At 40.4% G+C, this 23276-nt stretch overlaps 1 protein-coding gene across 3 annotated transcripts in view; it reads left to right on the plus strand.

Annotated features, from left to right (window-relative positions):
* satb2 (SATB homeobox 2) overlaps positions 1 to 21651 on the plus strand; it is a 43832-nt gene extending 22181 nt beyond the window's left edge. For 2 of the 3 annotated variants that reach the window (XM_053495733.1, XM_053495735.1), the window contains 10 exons: positions 4796 to 4922; positions 6368 to 6491; positions 6877 to 6979; positions 7785 to 7835; positions 7986 to 8554; positions 9008 to 9220; positions 9771 to 9857; positions 10604 to 10756; positions 12307 to 12501; positions 16971 to 21651. In XM_053495733.1, the coding sequence (XP_053351708.1) occupies positions 4796 to 4922; positions 6368 to 6491; positions 6877 to 6979; positions 7785 to 7835; positions 7986 to 8554; positions 9008 to 9220; positions 9771 to 9857; positions 10604 to 10756; positions 12307 to 12501; positions 16971 to 17591 (2243 nt within the window). In that variant the 3' untranslated portion in view covers positions 17592 to 21651. The remainder of the gene's footprint in view (positions 1 to 4795; positions 4923 to 6367; positions 6492 to 6876; positions 6980 to 7784; positions 7836 to 7985; positions 8555 to 9007; positions 9221 to 9770; positions 9858 to 10603; positions 10757 to 12306; positions 12502 to 16970) is intronic. The other variant, XM_053495736.1, reaches the window with a different exon arrangement.
* The last annotated feature ends 1625 nt before the right edge of the window (positions 21652 to 23276 follow it).

Below are 23276 nucleotides of genomic sequence, written 5' to 3' on the forward strand. Positions count from 1 at the left end.
TTGTTTCGTCATCTCTGGGTAAACAACTGAGTGGTTAAATTCTGAAAACTGCTTTCAACACAATAAAAATAACACAATACCCAAAGATTGCAAACTCAGTAAAGAACTATGGAAAAAAAAGTTTGATGGGAGTGTTACTTTATTAATGTATATACTACTTTGCGACTCTCAACTTCAGCATCACTGTATACTGTATAATCTTAGAAATATTATATTATAAATATAGCAAATTGACACACAATTATTATTATCATATGTGTTAAATGCAAAAAATATATAAATACTATTTAAAGCATGCACACAATCGATAAAACAATTTTAGTTTTAAATATTGACTCTTTTTATAACTCTTTCACAATGCAAACTATATTTTGTGCTCTGTTTATTATTTATGTTGGGCTGCAGTTCATTGTTTTTTTCCCCATGAGAATGTGAAAATGTCCAAATTAATGGACAATTATTATATTTTTGGAAGTGTGATAACTACTGACTGTCTGGCATCAGTCATTTTAAAAAGAGGCCAAAAGGTCATCTCTGCACATTGGAGAGGCTTCCAGAAGAACTTAAAAAAAAAGGGAAAAACTAAATAAAATCGCACACCATGAGAAAACAGTGTGGAGACAGTCCAATTTACTCCACACCCTTGACAACAAGTCAACTAGATCTATCTATCTATCTATCTATCTATCTATCTATCTATCTATCTATCTATCTATCTATCTATTTATCTATCTATCTATCTATCTATCTATCTATCTATCTATTTATCTATCTATCTATCTATCTATCTATCTATCTATCTATCTATCCATTTGTCTATATGTTTGTCTGTGGTCATGAACATGTACCTAGTTATCTCAAACTCCCACAGACGCATAGTCTTACCTCCCCCTTCCCTAAAAAATGCGGGGAGAGAGAGAGAAGGACAGAGAGAGAGAGAAAGAGAGAGAGAGAGAGAGAGAGAGAGACCTCATCCTAAATGAATACTTTTTGTTTTTTAAAATAAGCATTTATGTTAAATGAATAATTTCTGGCTTAAATTATACATTTTTTCCCCTGTGGTTCAAGACCAAAATTACACAGAGTCCCGGCTATTTTCTCCCTGTTTGAATTGTGTCCTGCATAGCTCTTTTCCAGCGGTGTATTTAAGCTCCTCTCCCAGCACCACGGCCTTTCTTTAATTAGCCTGGCCAGCAATTAACTGGGAGATATTGTTTATTTCAATTATAAGGGTCGGAGTATTTTTATAGAAGCATATAGACAGACCTGTAGTTTAAGGCTTCAGACAATTAAAAGTGGTGATGGCTTACAGAAGTGCATTGTTGCCCTGCCACGTTTGACATGTGGCTACTGAGGGTCAAACCACCATCTGGGTCAGTTGGATGGAAAATATGTTCTGTTGCTTGATATGGTAGATGCGGGCATTGTGGATGCTTTGAACTGTACCAGCTGACATTTTTTATGGGGGGTCTGCTTTTTTTCTGCTTTATGCGGGTTGTTGTTTAGTCCAGTATGATCCCATTCCAACAGAAAGGATCTGTAGATGTTCTAAAGATCATATATTAATCCTATTAATATGGCAAAAAAAACACATCTAAACTGGTTATGAAAACCTGGTTCTAAATCACAGTCAGTATTTGTAAGATCCACAGAGATGAATAACACTGACCACACTGAACGTAGCCTATTTAAAAATTAAATAATATGAAAATACTCTTTTATATAAATGAATGATCCCTACAGCAGCATTTCAAGTGACACCATCAGATTTATCACAGTCAGTATTTGTCACCCAGATGCACTTGCACATCAAATGCATATGGATATTTAGTATTATTATTGCCAGATTATCCTCTTTTGCACCAGTCATGACTGTATGAAACTCTGTGGTTGTCCTGACTCACACACATCAGGGGCCATGCCACTTAAACGCAGTCAAGTGTGTGCATGCGGGAGCATCTATCACAATTCATTGCATTTTTCTGCTTGAGAGACAGAGTGAGAGATAGCATGTGCAAAGAGATTGGCTTTGTGTATATGAGCGTATATGGATCAGTACACATAAGCTTAAGCCAAGCCACCAGTTTCCCACAAGAAAGGCCATCACAGAGAACAGGAATTTTAATGTGGCAATTGGAACAATGGTTTGAAAAGGGGAAGAAAATGCCAAAGAACATAAGCTTTCCAAGTTAAAAAATGATTCATTAATGCCCTTACCACAAGGCCCAAGTGTGTATTTGTGTGATGGGTGTTTTGTGTTAAGGAAAGTACATCTGTGAAATACTCTGTCAAACAATCTTTCTCAGTTTTCTACTCTAAGAATACTTGTAGGGTTTTTTTTTTTTTAGCTCATTTGGTTGGATCATCACAAGGCTTACTCAGCATTGTAGTGAAGCTATATGTAGAGAAGGTTTTCCGTGTGTGTGTGTGTGTGTGTGTGTGTGTGTATGTGTGTAAATTGGATGGCAGCTTTAGTAAGCATTGTTGTGTGGCTTGTATAGACTGTCAGACTGTGGCCAGTGTACATACAGCACTGCACGGCGAGACAATGAGCTAAACAGGCTCGTCCCACAGAAATCAAAGCTCTCCAGTAATATAAACATGGTCTGAAGACAAAAAGAGAGGGAGAGGAGATCTGAAGGGGGAGTGGCACCACACAAATTGTCTTCATCTGTTTCACTTAGTTCTCGAATTCTGTATCTGGGTAATACGTTTGTACAGATAACTTTGGAGAACAAATGCAAGACTCCCCAAAGGCCTGTTGGTATGTAAGTGAGAAGGGAGAGTCTCAGAGGTGGTCAGGCGTGTGTCGTGTTAGTTTTTCTCTAGCAGTCAAAACACAAACTTGCTCACAAACTTGAGAGGCACAAAATGAGTGGACTGTCTGGCTTTTGAATAAAAGAGTTAGTTGTCAGAGGCTAACTGGTGTTGGCAGTGGTGTATTGGCTGGGGATAGGTTAGTGTGTGTCTGCTATTGAGCCTCTTCTACAGCTGGAGCTCTTCAACTTACAGAAATAGCCTGAAGCACCAGAGAGGGAGAGAAGAAGCTAGGCCATACCATGTCTGTCTCTAATTTAGTGGACAGTAATGCGATTTGCATTGTTTAGCTTTCATGACTTTAGCCTGTCCTTGATAAATCCAGGGTAACTTAGCATCCACCTTTACAGCTGGGTATTTCATATGTGTGTTCATGCTAAGCTTGCAGTTATTTTTCATTCCTACAGTGTGCGTATGTGTTATGCGTGTGTGTACAAGAGAACGTTGCTTGCATGTGGTGGTGACGATGTGGGGCTCTTCGGAAAATAGGTAAATAACGCGATAAGCAAACGGCCGGGTGCAGCACATCCCAACAATGCTTGTGATATCTGGACTTAAATAAAATAAAGTCAGTGACCAAACATGTGCCTCGACGATTAAACACTGAGTGTTAGTGAGTAAAGTCACTGATCTTCAAAATGCATTTTTTAAAGGCAAAATTTTTCTATCTATGATACAGTAGCAAGGAGACAATGACAGTAATCATGTGAACACTGTATGAGGATAAAGCATCCAATCTGGTTGAATTTTTTTAAAAAGTTTAATTAATTGTTATATCTAAGGTTTAAGTGATTAATTAAAATATACAATGAACAATATAAGAGCAAATAGATTGTCAATATTGAATGGTAAAAAAAATATTTTCTATAGTCAGTAATGAAAATATTACATAATGACAGTTGCAAAGACCTACTTGAATTAAAAGCAATATACCAAACCTTTATGTGACATCCTGACATTCCATAAACCATCAAGGTTAAAGGTGACTCAAAGAGGAAATGTCATCTGTCTCCTCCCTTGTCTGAGGTTGCTTAGGGACAGACTGATTACGCATTTTATTTACAAGACAACCAAATGACACTCAGTTGACTAACATGGTGGTTGTTCTCAACCCCCCAGTAGGCACGTCTTTATGGACTACTTCTCGGTCATAAATGGCCATCCCATCCTTTGCACAGTGAGAGGCATTTATAAGGGTCAATTTGGGTTAATCAAACAATCATTGACTGGCGTTTATGGCAGGGCCATTAATGGAGGGGCAGACACGAGTGTCCGAGGCATAGCCTCTCCTCCATGTCTTTGTGGGCTGTAAAAGGAGCAGTGGCGTCCCAATGAGCCGCACTTTAATGGGGCAGCCGCCAATGTGCGTGTCAGGTGCTTCTTCCCTGCCTGATAAGGGTTTAATAGATAAGGCCTTATCATTACAACTATTGTTCCCTGCTGTCTGCTTTTATAGCCAGGGATGAACTGCTCCACAGGGACAGACAGAGAGACACAGAGTGAGCGAGGACAAAAAAGAGAAAGCCCTTAATTCACTTCCCGTATCCATGATGCAATGCACATCTATAAACAATAAATATTGACTCATCTCCAATAATAAATGCCTGTATCACTTTAAGACCACATGTATAGTGTTTATGTCCAAATAGACACTGAAGTTCAAAGTCAAGTGATCTTTTTTTTCTGTATGGCGTTCCACTTTTTCTATTTTCCACTGAGGCATCCAACATGTCTGATTAATAATTATTTGCTAACATCTGGCCTGCTGTGGTGATGTAATGTACCCTAGTCAGCTTTTGGTGTTGTGGTGGAACTGCTGAGCGAAGGGTCTTTCCATTTCAGCCATCACTGACAGTGGGGGTGGCACTGACCATCTTAATCGTGTAATGGAAATGGATTTATGTTGTGGAAATTGGTACAAATTAAATCAAACATGGTTAATGAATTCTCTCTGTGTGTCTCACTCTCTTGCTTACAGGCATCATTAAGGTGGGTCGTTGGAACCCGTTGCCTATCCACTGCCTGACGGACGCTCCCGAAGCCACAGTGGCTGACATGCTGCTGGACGTTTACCACATGGTCACACTCCGCATCCAGCTGCAGAGGTCAGACAGCATAGCAGCAGCAGGGTGGAGGCTGCACAATGTTTACTCTGTTAAAATGTGCTAACCTTTTCAAAAAATTAGATTACAATTTTTGACAATACTCATTTTTAAATAAACTATTAAGCCATTGAATTCTGAGAACCAGTCAGTGAGTGCAGACTTCATTCCACCCTCTATTCACTTTATACTTTGTGAATAGTTCATGGTTGTTACTGGTTGTGAAGCTGCCTTTCAGACTTGCAAGTAGAGTAACCCAGACTTTGACTGCAACATGTCTGGCTGTTACTTATGGTTGTGCAACCCATGTAGGCTCTGAAATATATATTTATTCATAAAACTCACAAATAATTCAAAAGACAAAAGACATTGCAAAAGTAATTTTTTTTGTTTCAGAAACTGTTGATCTTTCAGAAATCTTATCAATAATAGTTCAATAAATAAATAAGTTACACAGATTTCCCTCATTCAGCAATTCACCATCTGCTTTGCAACTGTAATATCGTGACAGTTCAGGCGAGATGCTAAACATATTTTTTAATGATAAATAAACATCACTGATGAAGGTGTAGTGACACTGTGTTCTTGTAAAACAATATTGATATACACAAATCTAATTGGTTATTTAGTTAATAAATCTTTAATTAATTATCATTTAGTTACAAGGCAGAAAAAACCTAATTGGCTGAATTTCACCCTCTACCATGTGACAAGATTTTTTTTTTTTTAAAGAAATAAAATGCCTTCACTGAAGGCCTTTGAAAGCCTTAGTATGCCACAGCGGGTTGTTACTAAATAATATGGTTTAAAATAAAAAACTGAATAATAAGTCTGGAGGTTTAATTACATTACATAAGACCTGTTAATAGCTGCGTAGATTGCCTATATTTAATGTTGCTAACTATTTGCCACTATTGTTTTAGATATATGCACATTTTTTTTTTAGAAATAGCAGGTGCCTGCATGCACTGATGATGATAAATATTCTACATAACAGCTACTGCTGTTCACTTATCCAGTCAGTATGATTACATGTTCTTGGATTGTGATTGTTTCAGATAGTGTTATGTTTGTTAATATTGATCAGGCATTATACACTCATTGATGACTCTATTAAGGAGCACAGCACAGCAGCAGAATGAATAAAATAATGCATATACAGGTCAACAGCTTCAGTTTTAACTCACACAGTCACTCAGTCACGCACTCATCCCCTACACCACTTAATCCTGTATAGAGGGTCGCGGGGAGCTGGAGCCTATCCCAGGAGATTGCACAAGGCTATAAAATCCTGACTTATATCTGCATGCTTTATACATTATGCAGCTGCTACATGACTAAATAATTAGATGAGTGCACAGGTGTGAAAGTGATCCTAATGAAGTAGTTGGGGAGTGTACATCCTGATTGTATAGAGATACAGGAAGTGATGGATCTTATGGTTACAGCTTTGCCAAACTGGAAGACCTGCCATCAGAGCAGTGGAATCATGCAACAGTGCGCAACGCACTTAAAGAGCTGCTGAAAGAGATGAACCAGAGCACACTGGCTAAGGAATGCCCACTTTCCCAGGTACAGACATGACCTTTAATTGTACAAGTCTTCCTGAACTGTCCATATCATACTACTGATCACAGATCAAAGATGTTCCTACAGCAACAGTGATGTTTTGTCATTGTCAATATTGATATGTTTGTGCCGTCATGTGTGTTGTATTTTTGTAAGGTTCTGTAAAGCCTTGCACTGCATGTTCACATCCATGTTAAAAAAAGGGGGGGATTTATGATATTTGTGTATCTGTGCATGTTGTGTTTTGGTGAACTGCTCTGTGTGTGGGGGTGTTGAGCCTCGTATCAATTGGTAGCATATGTTTGTGGCTTTCTGTCTCTATGCTGTTTGCCACTAGTTATTTCTCAGCCTCCATCTTTATCCCTGTCCCTCTTCTGACCTTTCTCAGAGTATGATTTCCTCCATCGTGAACAGTTCCTACTATGCTAATGTCTCCACTGCTAAGTGTCAAGAGTTTGGTCGCTGGTATAAGAAGTATAAGAAGATTAAAGGTGAGATCTGAGCTCTTGTTTCACATTGTTCTGGTTTATATATGATAAATGTGCCTTTTAGTCATTATTCCTCAAAGCCCTTGCCATTGTGCCAGAGAGTACAGTTTCAAACCTGGTTATAGTCAGTTACATGCACCAGAAATGAACCTGACAAGAGAGTTTGAATATCCTGAGGTGACCCCATTTTATTAATTCTCCTGAGGTTCAGGGGCCCATAGTATACATTGTGCATCGTGCATGGCCTCTCTGTCACTGGACGGGGAACCCCAGTCTACTTCTCAGCTTAATAAAAACCACGACTCACTCACCTCTCTGCAGGAGGTCTACAGCACCAGACCCAGCAGATGAGCGTGCCCGCTGCTAGGCTGTTTAAACCTCTTAGAATCTAAATGGCTGTGACAATTTTTCTCCTTCCCTTACCCCATTAAAAGGCAACATAATTACACAGCAGGACAGATCAAAGTGTCGAGCAAACCCCAAGCACAGCTTCAGAGAGAGAGAACAGCAAGCAGAGAGTAAGGAGGTCCTTGGTGACAGAGCAAGCAGTGTTGGGTTACATACAGCCTGCTTTCGGTTCTGTTCGCTGCCTCCCAAAGCCAAACACACAGCCACAAGCCACCAGATGTGACCAGGGAGAAATCTTATTGATTGACAATCTCAGTCATAATTTTCAGTAAAAAAGGCTAAGGCACTAATAAGGCGTTCTTTTACGCAGAAAGTGCGTTTGTGTTAATCTTATGAATGTGCACTGGTAACATTTATCATACACAGTCACCATGAGTCACATTCCTCTTTGCGTTTTTAGGTGATTACTTTGAAAAGATGTGGCCAGTACGAGAGAATTCTGAAATTAAAGGTGAGTAATTGTTTCATTACAAAAGAAAAAATCTGATGAGTGATTTAGGTGATTTTGCTGACTGAAAGCAAAGGACTTTGTGACATGTAGTAAGAATCTAAAGGAAGTATTTATTATTCATGTCTTTTCATCTTGTCTCACTCTTCACAGTGGAGAGGGACACCATAGTAGACTTCTGTGTTCTGGGACAACGTCCTCCCCCTCACCTGGCTGGCCTTGCTCAATTAGGACCTTTAGGCAGTGGTGGGTCTCTTGTGAAAAGCTCTGGAGAAGCTCAGAACCCTCAGTCTCAGACCCCATCGCAAGGACAGCCACAGCCACCCTCCTCTCACAGTGGCCAGCTCCATCACAGTCCCCCACTACGGACCCAGGTAGCCCCTTCCACAGCCCTGCAGCCGCTTCTGGGACCAAGAGCCCTCCTTTCTCCTCAACTCAGTCCACAGCTAGTGCAGCAACAAATAGCTATGGCTCACCTCATCAACCAGCAGCTGGCTGTCAGTCGGCTTTTAGCCCACCAGCACCCACAGGCCCTCAACCAACAGTTCCTTAACCATCCACCTATCCCAAGACCCAGCAAGTCTGGAGGACCTGGAGAGCCAGGGTCCAATCCTTCTGCAGCTGAGGTCTCAGCAGACATCTACCAACAGGTCCGTGATGAGCTCAAGAGAGCCAGTGTCTCACAAGCTGTGTTTGCCAGGGTGGCATTCAACCGAACACAGGTAAAAACAAATGTTTGACAAAGTACACACAGATGTTAAAAAAGCTATAGTCACCACAGTCATCTTAAGTTATTCACAGTAAGTGTAATGTCTAGGTTGTACATAATTGATCCAAATCAGATAGCAGAGATTCAATCTTTTAGTTGAGGTCTCTGGGTAGAAAGTTAGATCAGAGTTTTCCAATCTGCAGGTCACTGCACTGAGGCCCAGCATGGTGGTTCCAGCCCCTGGGCCATATCAGTCTCGTTTCCCGCCCTCTCAGCAGCCTATACACCTGGTGCATTGAACCTCTGCAGGCCTGAATTACGCCCCATTAGAGCCAGCCATAGAGTGGGTGGGAGATGATGTGGTGCAGGTGAAGACCTGGTGGGATTTGCATGTGTATACTTGCAAGACCTGGGCCTTTCTGATTTTGCTTTCATGTGCTTGTGTGTGCATGTTTGTGAACACCAGGGTCTGTTGTCAGAGATTTTGCGGAAAGAGGAAGACCCTCGCACAGCCTCCCAATCTCTTCTGGTCAACCTCAAGGCCATGCAGAATTTCCTCAACCTTCCTGAGGCTGAGCGAGACAGGATTTACCAGGAGGAGCGTGAACGCAGCATGAACCCTCCTGTAGGTTTGCCCCCAAACTCAAACTCCAGTCCTGGGGGTAACCGCCTATCTCAGGTACCCATTATCCCACTGTTATGAAGCCCTTTAGACCTTACACACTGTTCCTACTGAGCTGTCTTTCTTCCTGGCCCAATATGAAAGTACCTGCATTGCAAATTTGTGTGTCTGACTCTCCATTTTCATACATGGGCTTTAGAGATTGTTGTTGATTTCTGTCTAGTTCTATCTTATCTGATTAGTTGTTCTGTTTGGGTTATACATATTTGTGGTTGTTGTGAGCTGAAACAGAGTTGTTGTTTTTATGTAGGCTTGATGCAACTTAACAAGGGCTCAAAGAAATGTAAAGAAATATTTAGACATGTACTTAGGATCAGTGGCCTTTTTATACACAACTGCTTTCTGATGCTTTTGATACTTATTTGTATTAAATGTCATAGGTTTCATAGGATTCCTTTTATCCATTTGTGATTCTGTGCAATATCCCATGAGTGGCATGTTCATACTTTTTTAAACCCAAATCACAACACCATATGTTTATAAAAAAATATTTCCCTTTTTACAGAGTTAAACCTCTGCTAATCACATAATGTTCATTTCTACACAGAAAGTTTGGGAGCGCAGCATGGATGAACAGTTAACCCCTGATGCCTGGGCATCTATTTGGAAGAATAAAAACAAAATTACCAACTCGGTAAGGATCATCTTAGTTCCCTCTCACTATATTGAAGAATAATTTTCTACAGGTTGTAAATGATCTCAAGATTAATTTTGTCATAATGTCTTATAAAATATTATTAGTATTATTTTTTTATTTTATATATATATATAATGCAACCTGTTTAGGATCTGTATCTAAAAATGTTTGCCTCTTGTATCTAGGGAAGTTTACTTATGTTAAGTAAACTTGGTAACTTATGTTAACTTGAAACCTTTTGCTGAACATGCCTACTGTAATAGATGGTCATTTGAGCAGGACACCTTTTAATCCTAGAGCATCATGGAAACAGTACACATAGCTACAATCTCTCTGATATAAGGACAGAGTGTTGATTCTTTCGTCTTAGGGAATGCAGTTATGTACTATGATTATTATTATGTCTGTATATTGTTATCTTACTATCTTTTGTGTTGGGGAATGTGAGATTACTTGCCTGTACCTGCAGGATGACTTCAAACACTGCATGTGAAAAAAATATATAAAACACACATAACCCTAAAATCAATATGCAACGATTCAAATATAAACTACAAAGTAGATGCAAGAGAATGTCTTATCTACTGAATGTGACCATCGCTGCGCTTGACTAATACAAACAAAGGCTGCTTTTAACCTTTTATGTGTGGATTATCATTTTTTTTAAAACTTGCTTTGTTCATTTCAATAACATTTGCCTCATTCTTGTTTCTGATGAACCTGTTCTCCATGGCATCTTGTAGTCGAAGCCCTCTGGTCCGAATCCTGACCTCCCCCTGAAACTGGAGCCACTGGTCAACATCACCTCGTCCATTTATGATGAGATCCAGCAGGAGATGAAGCGAGCCAAGGTGTCTCAGGCTCTGTTTGCCAAGGTGGCAGCCAACAAGAGCCAAGTAAGCCCTTATGTTTGCTTACCCAAATAACTGCTTTCAGTAGACTAATGATACACTTCAAAGCCTTCACAGCCTACAGACACAAAACTTTCTCTTTTTCTACTGCTTGATTTTATGCACTTATGAAAAGGTGGTGATTCAAAGTCATTGGAGTGAATGGAAGGATTAGACTGGTAATTGTTTGTTTCAAGTTAAAGATGCATTTATGGCTAAATTATTACACACGTGCATGATTATCAAAGACACACTGAGCAATTCCTTTCCACATGAAAGGAAAATAAAGCTGAAAATAACAAATGACGTTAAACCGTGCTCAATCTACCGTAAGCACGTGTCTCCTCCTGTGCAGGTGCTGGTATCTGATCAGAGCATGTCTGCACGCGGTAAACAACAACACAGGCAGATAGACATGCTTTATTTTGCAGATGTCCATCAGAAGGGTTTCCATTCACCCGACCATAACCCACCATCTTGAAATCCCAAGGATCTCATCCTCCATGACTCATAATCTCAATCAAATCACTTCATTGGCAGGATATTCTTTTGCACTACTTAGATAGTCCTGATTACTGGCTCCTTTTTATACATTGACCTGCATGTTGAGAGGCAGACAGTGAAGCTCTGATTCAGGTTAGATTGCTGCAGCAGTATGGACAAGTAAAAATATTAGGAAAAATTTAAGTGTAGAGTCACTAACCCTAACCCACTGAAAGGATAAAAATAAATTTGTTAAACGGCACTATTATCTGGGTAATGACACACTAAGAAGTATGCATTTATATGGTTATCCTTATGAAAATTCTCGTTCTGTAGTCTTTTTGAAAAGAAGACTATAATAATAATAATGGTGCAGTGACTCTAAAAAGCATGAAATTCATCTGTGAGTCTTGATTAAGGAATATTTTGGAAAACCTGCTGGACCAGTTGTGGGTCCCTTTCCCATTTGAGAGCAAAGAGAGTTAATTGATTTAGTCAAATCTGATCCTGTACCCAGCTGCACCTAATTCCGGCCATGAAATTGTCTGAGTGACGACAGTGCTGTAGTGACCCATTCAGACAAGCACCGCTAGTACGCCATGTGTGAATTTGCAGGTGTGACCACCCCATTCCTAAAATGTGTGTAAAGCAGTGTTGTGCTGGTGTATGTGTGTGTATGCATGTGACAGATGCAGTTGGGTCCCACAGGTCTGGGGTCGGTTGGGGGGGTCATGGCTGAACGCACCCATCTGCTGCAGCTGGCCAAGAGGGCCTGGAGTGAGAGAGGGAAAGGAAGAAGGAGAGACAGAGAGAGAGCGACAGACAGAGAGAGAGAGAGAGAGAGAGAGACAGAGGGCTCTGATCAGGTTATTAACACAGGGTGCTGGTAAAGGTTGGCTGCCCACAACAGCTGGTATCAAAGACTGGCCTAGTCTAGCAGAGATAATCATATCTCCCTCCATTTCACACTCTCTTTCACATATTCTCATTTTTCTCCCTCTCATCTCTCTCTCTCTCTCTCTCTCTCTCTCTCTAACTGACTATCTATCATTTACCTTCTTGTTCTCTGTCAGGGTTGGCTATGTGAGTTGCTCCGTTGGAAGGAGAGTCCAAGCCCAGAGAACCGCACGCTGTGGGAGAACCTGTGTACAATCCGCCGTTTCCTTACCCTCCCCCAGGCAGATCGAGACCTGGTATACGAGGAGGAGTCCCGCCACCACCATAGCGAACGTCTGCACACTGTCCTCCATCTGCCCTCTGACCCTCAGGTGAGTTTAGAGATTTAAAAAAAAATCATAATACTAAATCTAAGTGTATTAAAGCTTTCAGTGCTGAGGTTTCCTGTTGGGTTGAGAAGTTGATAGAAGTACAGAATTATTAATATATCATGGTAAGAGATCAAAAAAAGGCAAATTTATTAAAAGATTTATTGTGCAAATTTCCTCTAAATGGTTTGTGATTTATGATATTTTCCATATTTTTATTGCTGCTGTAGAAGGAAAAAAGGGGTCATTGTGATTGTGTTTCATTGTGTGGTTGCGCACACATCTTTGGAGCTTTTGTTTTAATATCAAGGCCTCTGATGCAGGGTCCCTGCCAACCTCTAATAACCTAATACATCCAGCCCCCTTTAATCATAAACACACACACACACACACACACACACACACAAATCCAAATACAGCACTGATTAAATGGACTTTCCCCTCCTCCAGCCAGGGTCATTACAGTATGCACTGAGCACAGTCAAAATTCACACCTACACATATGCACACACATTTCTATATTTTAACCCATACCTTATAAAAGTGTGCAAGCATAAATCTGCCTCCCTCCAAACGCTATATATTCTTTCTGTACTTTTCTAGAATTCTGTAGCATCCCGAAATATTCCTGTTTTTCTGTTTTTGTTCTTGCTTTCTTCCTCCAGTTTGGATTCTTTTTACGGTAGTGGTTATGAGTGTATATTTGTGTGTGTGTGTGTGTGTGTGTGTGTGTGTGTGTGTGTGGTTGTACTTATTTATGTGTTTTGGGCGCAGTAGGAAATGCCCCATTAAGACACACCCTAACAGACAGTACCACCACAGCCCTGATATTATTAATGGCGGGAGGAGACAGAATGCACACACATGTACACACACACACACACACACACAAACACACACACACATGTATATGCACGCATACACATTAGGTGACTCATGGGAATTAACAGTAGTGGGCGACTATGGTTACCGTACAGTGGCTTTGACCATGAGCTATTGCAGACTACTGACCATAAAGTGACTGAAACTGGGATGGGAAGCCGGCACCTCCTGTACCTTTTCTACCATTTGTATTTAATAATACATGGCGATGTATAATATTTATTCTCCGGCTCTTACAATCAGCCCAGTCTCCCACCCATGTGTGTTACATTGTTATTGTACAGTAAAGTTGCTGCATGTTTCAGCACTTATTACTGACACTCTTCTTCCTGAACTGAATCCTTTTTGAATGATTTCGCTTTACTATTTTCCTTAAAGTCCCTTAACATCGCTGAGTGTTCCCCTTCTAACTCCTCATGCTTTTGTGTGTTATTAAATGCTCATCACAGGAAGGAAACTGTGGTCGCTCCATTAACACATTCCAGGTCTCTTCTGACACAGAGCCCAGACAAGCCACCACACCGAGGACAGAGACAGCTAAAAATACGGCTCGCAGGAATCAAACAGCTGTACCCAAAGCAGTGGGGTCCTCTTTTTGTGCATGGTTTGTTCTATGTACAAAGACTGTGCTTTTAGATCTGATTTAGCTCTTTTTTAAAAAAGGAATCTGTGACCACAATGAGTTTAGGTTTTGTATTTTTAATTCGCTGTCAGCACAGATTTTTTTTAAAGGTTGGGTAGCCAGCGATCGTAACAAGCACGGCTTTGTCTGAGTATCTGTCTGTCTGTCTGTTAGTATGTATGTGTGTTTGTGGGTGTCTCTCCTGCAGTTGTTTTCTTGATACAGTAATGAGGGTCCCTCCCCAGATCAAAATACCCAGCATCCCCTCGGCTCCAGCCAGCCAGTCTGTCACCACAGACCACACATGTGTCCCAGCTGCTTAAACGCTCAAATATGCTCACATACTGTACATACACGTTATCTGTGTACCTACATAAACACAGAGGCATTCTTTTTACACAATTTGTCATTGTTTACACAATTAGTCCCTGAGTCCTGTAGGCTTTTTCAGTTAAAGTGTCTGTAAGAATATTTGACGGCTGTCCTCCCAGATTCAGCATGCCACAAGTGCTTGTCTTAATGTTTAATGGAGTCTGTACCTTTGTCACCGTGGGTATAGTATTGTGTCCCAGATAACTTAATGACTTGACTGGAGAGCATATTGTCTCTGTGACTCATGGCACACACAGGACCAGTAAACACATGGAGAAAACATACAGTATAAAACACACCTGCTAAGTACCATAGCCACCTCTGCAATAATCCTTCCATGTGTGAACAGTGCTCATGGGCATACTGTAAGTGCCCCCTACTACTCACTTGGCAGGTCTCTGCTTATAAATTACGTCCCCTTTGTTTTTGCTAAATTGGATGCTGCTATGTGCTGGGTGCCACACCCCCCAGACCATGCCATGTGTCTTGACGCTATGACTGACTGATTGAGTAGAAAAGGAACAAACAGATACAGCTCAAACTATTTTTGGCCCAAACCATGATGTGTATTGTGTTTTATCTGTACATATCAATATGTGTACAGATTTTTGTAATACACATATAGTAACTTGTACAGACAAGTAAAAAACACATGCCTCTCTGTCTTTCTCTCTCTCTCTCTCTCTCTCTCTCTCTCTCTCTCACACACACACACACACACACACAGGCGCACATGCACATCCAGTAACTCATCCACTCCCAAGGAATTGCAACATGGGAAAAAACTAAAACAGAAATTATCATGCATGTCTATAATTGAGGTAGGTGAAGTCATGCAAAAGGAAACTAACAGTAAATGTCTTCACATCATTACATATTTAATGTCATGATGTGTTAGCAGTGTCTCCAGTGACAAGACAAATCCCCCACCACCCCAGTCCTCATTAAAACTCAACTAAATCTTTCATACTTTCGCCCCTAATTCTACCATACTTCTGTGCTTTAATTTGCACTGATTTGAAAAAAGAGCTTTTTCCTTAATGTAGTGAACTTACAGAACAGTCCCTGGTTGCAATTAAAAAAATCACAGAGAATGTATGAGGTTTAATATTAAATTATGCTATAAGTGCATGAGGGCAGAAAGCGTGTGTCCAAAGTAGACGCTGTGGTCGAGGAGTCGTAGTGGGAGCAGTAAATGAAGTGGACAGAGGGAAAGAGGAGGAATGGAGGGGACTGACTTCATGGCTTTACCGGTGTTCGGGTTGATTTGAAGATGGAGTCATTCTTCTGGTTTGGCTACAACTCTCTTCATTAGTGTCCTACTCCATTAGAGGAGTGGAGCAGACTCTTGGATCAGTGGCGTAAAATGGGGTAGAGCATTTTTACATTAAGAATCTGGGTTCCTCCTAAAGCAAGAGTGTTGGTAATTGAACTAGTACATTTCATGATCACTGTTCACAACAGGCCTGAACACCAGTGTAGGGAGCGTTCTCTATGTGTCTATTTCTTGAGGCAGATTTGAGAAGAAATGATTCATGAGAAATACACCTCAAAGGGGGAGTCTGGGAAAAGTGTATAAGTTTCAGTGTGTGAGGGTCAGTGTGTGGTTGAGTGGGTTTTGTGTGTGTTGCAACTGAGTGCTGTACTGTATGTGTGGTCCCTGTAGGTAGGCTGACATACAGATAACAGTGTTATATCATGTGGGCAGTTTTAATGTTCATGCGTCTCAGCCCCACTCCCGTCCCAGTTTCTTAACTCTTTTTGAGGTCTCAGTTTGTTTCTCAAAGACATCAAAATTAATATAACATAGAGCAAAAGAACTGAAAGGGGAAAAAAAGACAAACATACACACTTCCTGTAAATCACTAGCCCCAGAAAGCCCTCACAAGTGAAATCGGAGCAATTCTGTGGTCTGGCCTCCCCTCAGTATTATTAAAAAAAATACCCTGTTATTATTGAGTGGAGAGAGCAAGAGAGAGAGAGAGAGAGAGAGAGAGTGAATGACTATTATCTTTATGTAGGTCCTTTAATTTTAATGCACCGCAGATTTATAGCTTAGCATTCCAGCACAGAGGCAGTGGGCACCCCACCCTGGTCATAAACTCAGCAGGACAGCGCCATAGTTTTCAATAGTTCTGCTGTGACATGCTACACCTTTAGCGTCTGTTTCGGAAAACATTCGCTGCCTTTCACCGTCATCATTTTACTGTTTACACTAACAACACTATTTACCACACCCATACCACACCCTTTTTTTCTTTCTTTCTTTCTTTCTTTGTTCCATCTCATCTACCTTCTTTCTGACTTTCACCTCACTAAACGTCTTTAGTTTTTGAAAAACAGAAATATGCAGATTTGATAATGGTATAAGTGTTCCCATGTTATTTGTGTAATACACATAGTTAAATAGTCATAATCCAAGACAGTGTGGTTGGATATTTACTAGAGGTGACCTGACATTCTGGTCAAAAGCCCCATGGACTCTGCATAAATATTAATTGATGTCACCCTTTGTACTCTGGTGGACTACTTTACTTATTATTAATTTTCTTCCTTTAGTGATCTCACTAACTTGATCTTTGGTCTTTCTTATCAGATTCTCCACAGGCAGCCTGTGCCACCATTAAAAGACCACTCACCCATGCGTGAGGACTCACTCCCCAACTCTGGAATAGAGGAAAACCCTCAGGCTGTTGTTGGTAGTGGCAACACTGGAGGAAGTAGTAGTGTTGCCAAAAAACCCCGTTCCCGCACCAAGATCTCACTGGAAGCCCTGGGCATCCTGCAAAGTTTCATCCAGGATGTGGGCCTCTACCCTGACCAGGAAGCCATTCACACCCTCTCAGCCCAGCTGGACCTGCCCAAGCACACCATCGTCAAGTTCTTCCAGAACCAGCGTTACCATGTGAAGCACCATGGCCGACTGAAGGAGCTGGGGGCTGAGGGCAGTGGAGTTGATGTCTCTGAGTATCGAGATGAGGAGCTACTCTCGGGCTCAGAGGATGCCGAATCCAGTGAGGACGGCCATGAGGAAATCTACAGTGGACAAGAAGGTGCCTCAGCAGGAGTAGCCACCTCTTCTTCAACACCTTCATCCACCTCAGGCCAAGAAGAGAGCAAGGACAAGGCTTCATCCCTAGGGTCAGTCCGGCCCAGCTCCCTGCCTTCCTCCAGTTCATCTCCAAGCCCACGAGACCAGGCCGAGTATCAGAGATAAAGCATTGTGACCTGGGGAAAAGAAGGCACTTTGGGAAGAGGATAGAGGAAGGCGGAACAAGTGGAACAGTAAAGGCAGACTAAAAGAATCCAGCACAGGGTCAAATAAACTTTTAATAAAAAAGGACAAAAATACATTTGAATATTGATTATAAAATTCTAAATGTGTTACAACAAAAATAGCTAAGATAAGGGATTAATAGTTTTAGCAACAGATTAATTGGCCTCAGATAATGTAAGTTCTGGCAAGACGATGAAGGAAAATTTAGGTTGGAGACCCCAAGTCTTTGCTTATTTGTTAAAATAGTACCAGATATCAAATGACACTGAAATTGCATTTCTTATCCTAAAATGTTAAGTAGTTACTTTTACTCATGGTTTCATGCCTGCAAGTCATAGCAGGTAAACACTAAACCTGTGATTTTTTTTTTTTCTTTCCCAAGTACCTAACACACAATTAAAGAACTTTTTTTAATTCCTAATTTACAATCCAAGGGATCATTAGAAACAGTCATCCCACTCTTCCCACCTCGAAAGCATTCCGAGTAATGACAGTGATTGAGCTTTAGATAAGTTTTAGATGAGCCATGGACATCTACAGGAACCCGCACATCTTTACTTCTGTCTGCTCAAGGAGCCTGGTGGGTGTCTGCGGCGTCTCTCTTCCTCCCATCTGTGATGGGGAATTCTTTATGTCTCTAAGAGGTGGCTGTGTTTGGCCATTTAAGTGGTTGAATAGATGGGTGGGTGGGTTAGAGGTAGTGATGAGGGCCGGGGTGTATACATCAGCCTTCCTCACTGATTCCACTGTAAATACATGTGGTCTACTGAAATGTCCAGAGTTAGCTTTGCCTCCGCTTTGAAGTTAGAGCCATGTCTCCCACAAACAACCACATCATTCCATATAGTCCAATGTGGTGGGACAAACCACCAGCCTGGTACCCATGCACCCATGCATGGACTTCCCTCAACACCTCTCTCAGTCCAAATTTAGTGAATGGTTGTTTCATAAAAACACATGTACATGAGACATCTTGTCACTATGTCTCTTCGTACTCTCTTTGCACTTAAAATGGCTAGTAAGCATCAAGGAAAAACAACACGTAGGCATCCATTGACTGCTAAAGACAATTTAATGAAAGATAAGAGTGCAGTCTGACTGCCTTGTCCTGCTTTCGGCTAGGTTGAGGAGAGTAAAGTATGTGTCCAGCAACAGTCAACAATCGGTTATTTTACGTGTGTGACTAGACTCCTTCCTCTCACCCTTTCTGTCCTGTGACTCTTCCTCTTACTGGAAAACACAGTGTACCAATTTTAAACCACATACCCCCACACTCCACATTTCTATTTATTGCAATCTATATCCACATTTATTATTGTTGTTGATGTTATTATTATTGTTGTTGTTATGGTTGTTCTTTATGTCATTGCTGTTGTTTTTGTTTATTTTTTTTTTTCATGATCTAATATCAGCTTTTGGCTCAAAGCTGTTGTTTTGTTAATGAAAGACTTTATAAAAAAAAGGGGAACACTGCCAAAACAGTGAGAATTAGAAGCAGTTACTGAAGAAATTGTGTGAACCCTGTGATATTGTGTACTACCATTTCAATCTACACTTCATACTTTTCCCAAAGAAAGCATCAGTAGGCGAGTTGAAACCCAAAAATAAGACAAAGCATAAGAAAATATACTTTTTTTTAAAAAAAGAAAAGACATATTGACAATCCATTTATTGAGCCATTTAAAACTATGTATCCTGAATTAAAACATGTTCATTCACATCTCGGGAAATAGATGTGTGTACAAAAGCAACGTGGCTCCTTTGTGGCAAAGCCTCTGTGGACACTATGGCAAAACTTGGATCCAGGGTCCTGATTTGCTTTTGAGAATCAGCTGCTACCTGCTCATTTCTGGAAAACAGAATAATCGTCATTGTTCACCTTACACTGACCTTTAAACTGTTTTTGTTCATGAGGTAATGTTTATGTAGATGTTGAATCTATGACAAATGACAGCATTTTCTTTATATGTGTATGATGTGCAAATCCTAACAAATGTCTCCACTGCAAAACATTTACTCACATTAACATACAGTTTTTTAACTGATCATCAAAATTGAAAAACTGTTAAATAATAATAATAATAATAATAATAATAATAATTGAAAACAAACATTAAAAAAAAACACTATATCTTTTTACTTGATTGCTGAAAGCATTGATGTTCATTGCTTTCTAGAAATCTTCTCTAGTTTCCCGAATACAAAACCTCTACATCTTTAAGCTGGTTATGCAGTATGACAATGTCTGGCTTCTGTTTTGAGGAACTATTCAATTAGATGTCTAACAGGGCTGAGGATGTCTAACAAGACATGCAGGAGTTTTTATAATTCACATGGAAGTATTGTGACAGACTGAGCATCTATGCCATACCACAGGGAGCCTCCTGCATTTCACACAGAGCAAACTGTGACATAAAGAGGATACAGTGTAAAGCTGTGGTTCCTAACCTTCGTCCTGGAGGACCCTCTTTTCTGCACATTTTTTTAAGTTTTCCTTGCTCTATCAAACCCACTGCAATTCCGAAAAATCTTATTATTAACTCACGTGTGTTGGGAGCGGAGAAAATACTAAAGTGTCTATGGCATGGGGTTCTCCAGGACCAGGGTTGAGAGCCACTGGTGTAAAGTGTGGTGTTTTAAACCACTGCTGTCCATTTTTGTTGAAATCACAGTGTGTATCTCCTAGTCAGTGATATTTAACCACTAACCAACACACTTTAATTAAAGTGGGGCATTTATAGCTTTCCCTGCCTGTCTTTTTTGACTGTTTAGGCTTGGTTTGCCACCTCTGTGATACTGGTAAAACTGTGTAAAAGATTTCAGCGCCAATTATTTAACCTTCTTTCAGAGCAGGGATGGTTTTACCGATTCTGGTTTAAATTCATCTCATCACACCCAAATGAAATTTAAAATCACAGCCAGTAAAATCCAAAATTTTAATGTATATTCATTTGCTGCTGGTGGATAAACAGCTTAGATTGTTTTCTCAAGCAATAACACTGTCGAAAAGATGTTTTTTTTTTCTCCCAGCTTGCATATCCCTTAATGTGCAAAACATATCCTGGCAATATGTATCAGTGATTTTTCATATTGTATTAGATTTGTAATGAAAATGCCTATATATTTGCAAAGTTTAGAATTTCTAAAAGTTGCTTGTTTTGTGACATCCTGAGGTATGTGAAATTTTACAACAGACCTGGAATGGCAAGACTTATTTTAAATCTATTCCTTAAAAATGTCAGATATTTGCAGGCTCTGATAAGGGTGTCTAATAACAGAGTACTGATTGTCAGGTGGATGTAAACCTTAATTAAACCTGTCAATCAGCTCTAGCTGTAGGAGGCCAAAGCCCACCCCTACCATTATTATCCCTCACCCTCTCGTGGCCCCGCCCCCTGCAGCGCCCAGTGAAGTCTGAAACAAGCAGCTTTGATGAGTCCGTCTCTGCTCTGCTCCTAAATTATCCACAGCCCTGGTGAGACAAGTGTGCGCATTCTAGACTGGTGTTTAACCTGCTGCAGAGGTGGCCTCCCACTCACTCAGCTCCTTCATCACCTCCTCCTCCTCCCTGTCCTATACAGAGTTTGTGCTAAGTGAGAAAACAAAGACGATTTGCAGAGTCCCTGATGAGCGATAGGTCAGGGTCACTCACCAATTATCTGTCTCTTCTGTGACAGGAGTCTCGTCTTTGCCTTTTCAATTTTTAGCACTTTGTCTCATTTTCTCCTCCACCAGGCAAGAGACAATCGCTCTCACTCACGCTGTGCTGTCGAGGTTAATTGGAAGTGATCATGTCCCCTTGTGGGGAAACAAGTGGTTCCTGGAGAGCACAAAACCTTTCACCATAGGTGTTTTTTAAAAAATAATTTTAAATAATAGATTTAATCAGAATAAGACGGAAAAAGAAAAAAAAGACGGAAATCAGTTATAAAAAATTAATTCAGGAGTAAGAAGAGAGATCACAGTTTCTGATATGATTATCAGCCACAGACACACATGTATACATGAATACATTATATCACATTCCATTATAACCATCCTTCTGTAATGTAGCACTTAATGATTAATTTTATGTGGCATGTTTCTGTTTTTTGGCAATCCCCTCTGACTGAGGCATAAAACACAGAAAGAAGCGTTTGGTTTTCACTCCATTTTTTGTATTCTTTCAGCACGCCTAATCTAAGCACAAGGCTCTGTCTGCTAGCTTTGGAGACAAACTGTTTATCCTCATTAACTACAATGTGAATCAGGTTTGCCACTCTAGGATTGGTACTTTTCCTCAATCAAATGGATCATCATTATCACTAAGTGATAATAAATTATGTGCATTATTTGGCTCTTTGGTTTGTGTGTCTTAATGTTTCGTTTTTGTTTTCTTAAATTGCTGTCATTTAAATAAAGTGCATCAATGGATCATTTTTATGCCTCTGGATCTTGTACTTCATGCTCGCAGTCAGTTCGTATTTGATCAAAAATGCAAATTCAGTTGGTTACGGATGAAGCAAACCATAACAACTGACATTTTACCAAGTATATTTTAAAAGTTCAAAAAGCGCAGCGGTTGTCTTTAGAACAATGCAATGTTGTCTTTTGCAAAGAGACTAAGTCTTGGGGAAAACGAGTGGTGTGGCCACAAGAACCAAACACGCTTTCATAAAAAGCAACCAAAACAAACCATAATAGGAAAAAATTGCCCATTTGGAACTATGTTACTGGAAATGATCAGTAATGACACAACTTTTTGTAATCATTTGCTGAAGAAGATCTTTAAATAAACCATCAAAATTGTGTGGGCAACTAACCATCACTGGTGACCACCAAAAAAAGCTTTTTATCACATGTTTTTGGATTTCACAAAACCACATGCATATAAAAAGAAACTTTTGAAATCTGCAATATATAAAATTTACAGACTTCCCCTAAAAAGCTAAATACTAATTTGGGCTGCACATTTGCTGGTTAGTCAGCCACTGATATCCCTTTTTTAGTGAACTCAGTATTCATTATGCTGTGTCTTTATAAGTATGTCTTTATCATAATTATTTCAATCGACATATTTCAACTATTACTTTTGTATGTAAAAGGTGGTTAATATTTGGGAAAGACCGGGATAATATGACAAGCTCCCTTTTAGCCTCCATAATCCCACACTGCCGCTATACAGCTACACAGTCTCTATATAAAGTCTCTCCTCATTTCAAGTCCCTGGCCACCTGCCAGTCCTCCCTCCCTGCCACTGCTTCCTTCTTTTCAAAAGCAGCTTGCAGTGGTGTCCTCTGGTTTTCATTCAGTGCCAGTCCCCCAATCTCCTAATTGAACTTATTATTCGCTCAATTGGCTTGTTTTAACCCTTTCTCCCCTCCAGGTCTGAAGCTGGATGTCGTTAAGCTAGGGATTTTTTCAACATCCAACACGGGTATTAAGGGAGCTGTAAGGGGTTTGATATAAAATCTTAGTGCTGGCAAGAACCGCTGCTGCGCCTGTAAGCTGCTAGCTGCAAGTCAAGCCTTGTTCTGGCACTGTGGTCATGGCAGACCACCCAGAGAGGACCACGCAGTTTGTTTTATGGATGATGAATTCTCATCTCAGTCGACATATCAACTGACCTAACATCAGTCACTCTTC

The sequence above is a fragment of the Clarias gariepinus genome, chromosome 5 (genome assembly GCF_024256425.1).
Source record: "Clarias gariepinus isolate MV-2021 ecotype Netherlands chromosome 5, CGAR_prim_01v2, whole genome shotgun sequence".
Classification (NCBI taxonomy): Eukaryota; Metazoa; Chordata; class Actinopteri; order Siluriformes; family Clariidae; genus Clarias; species Clarias gariepinus.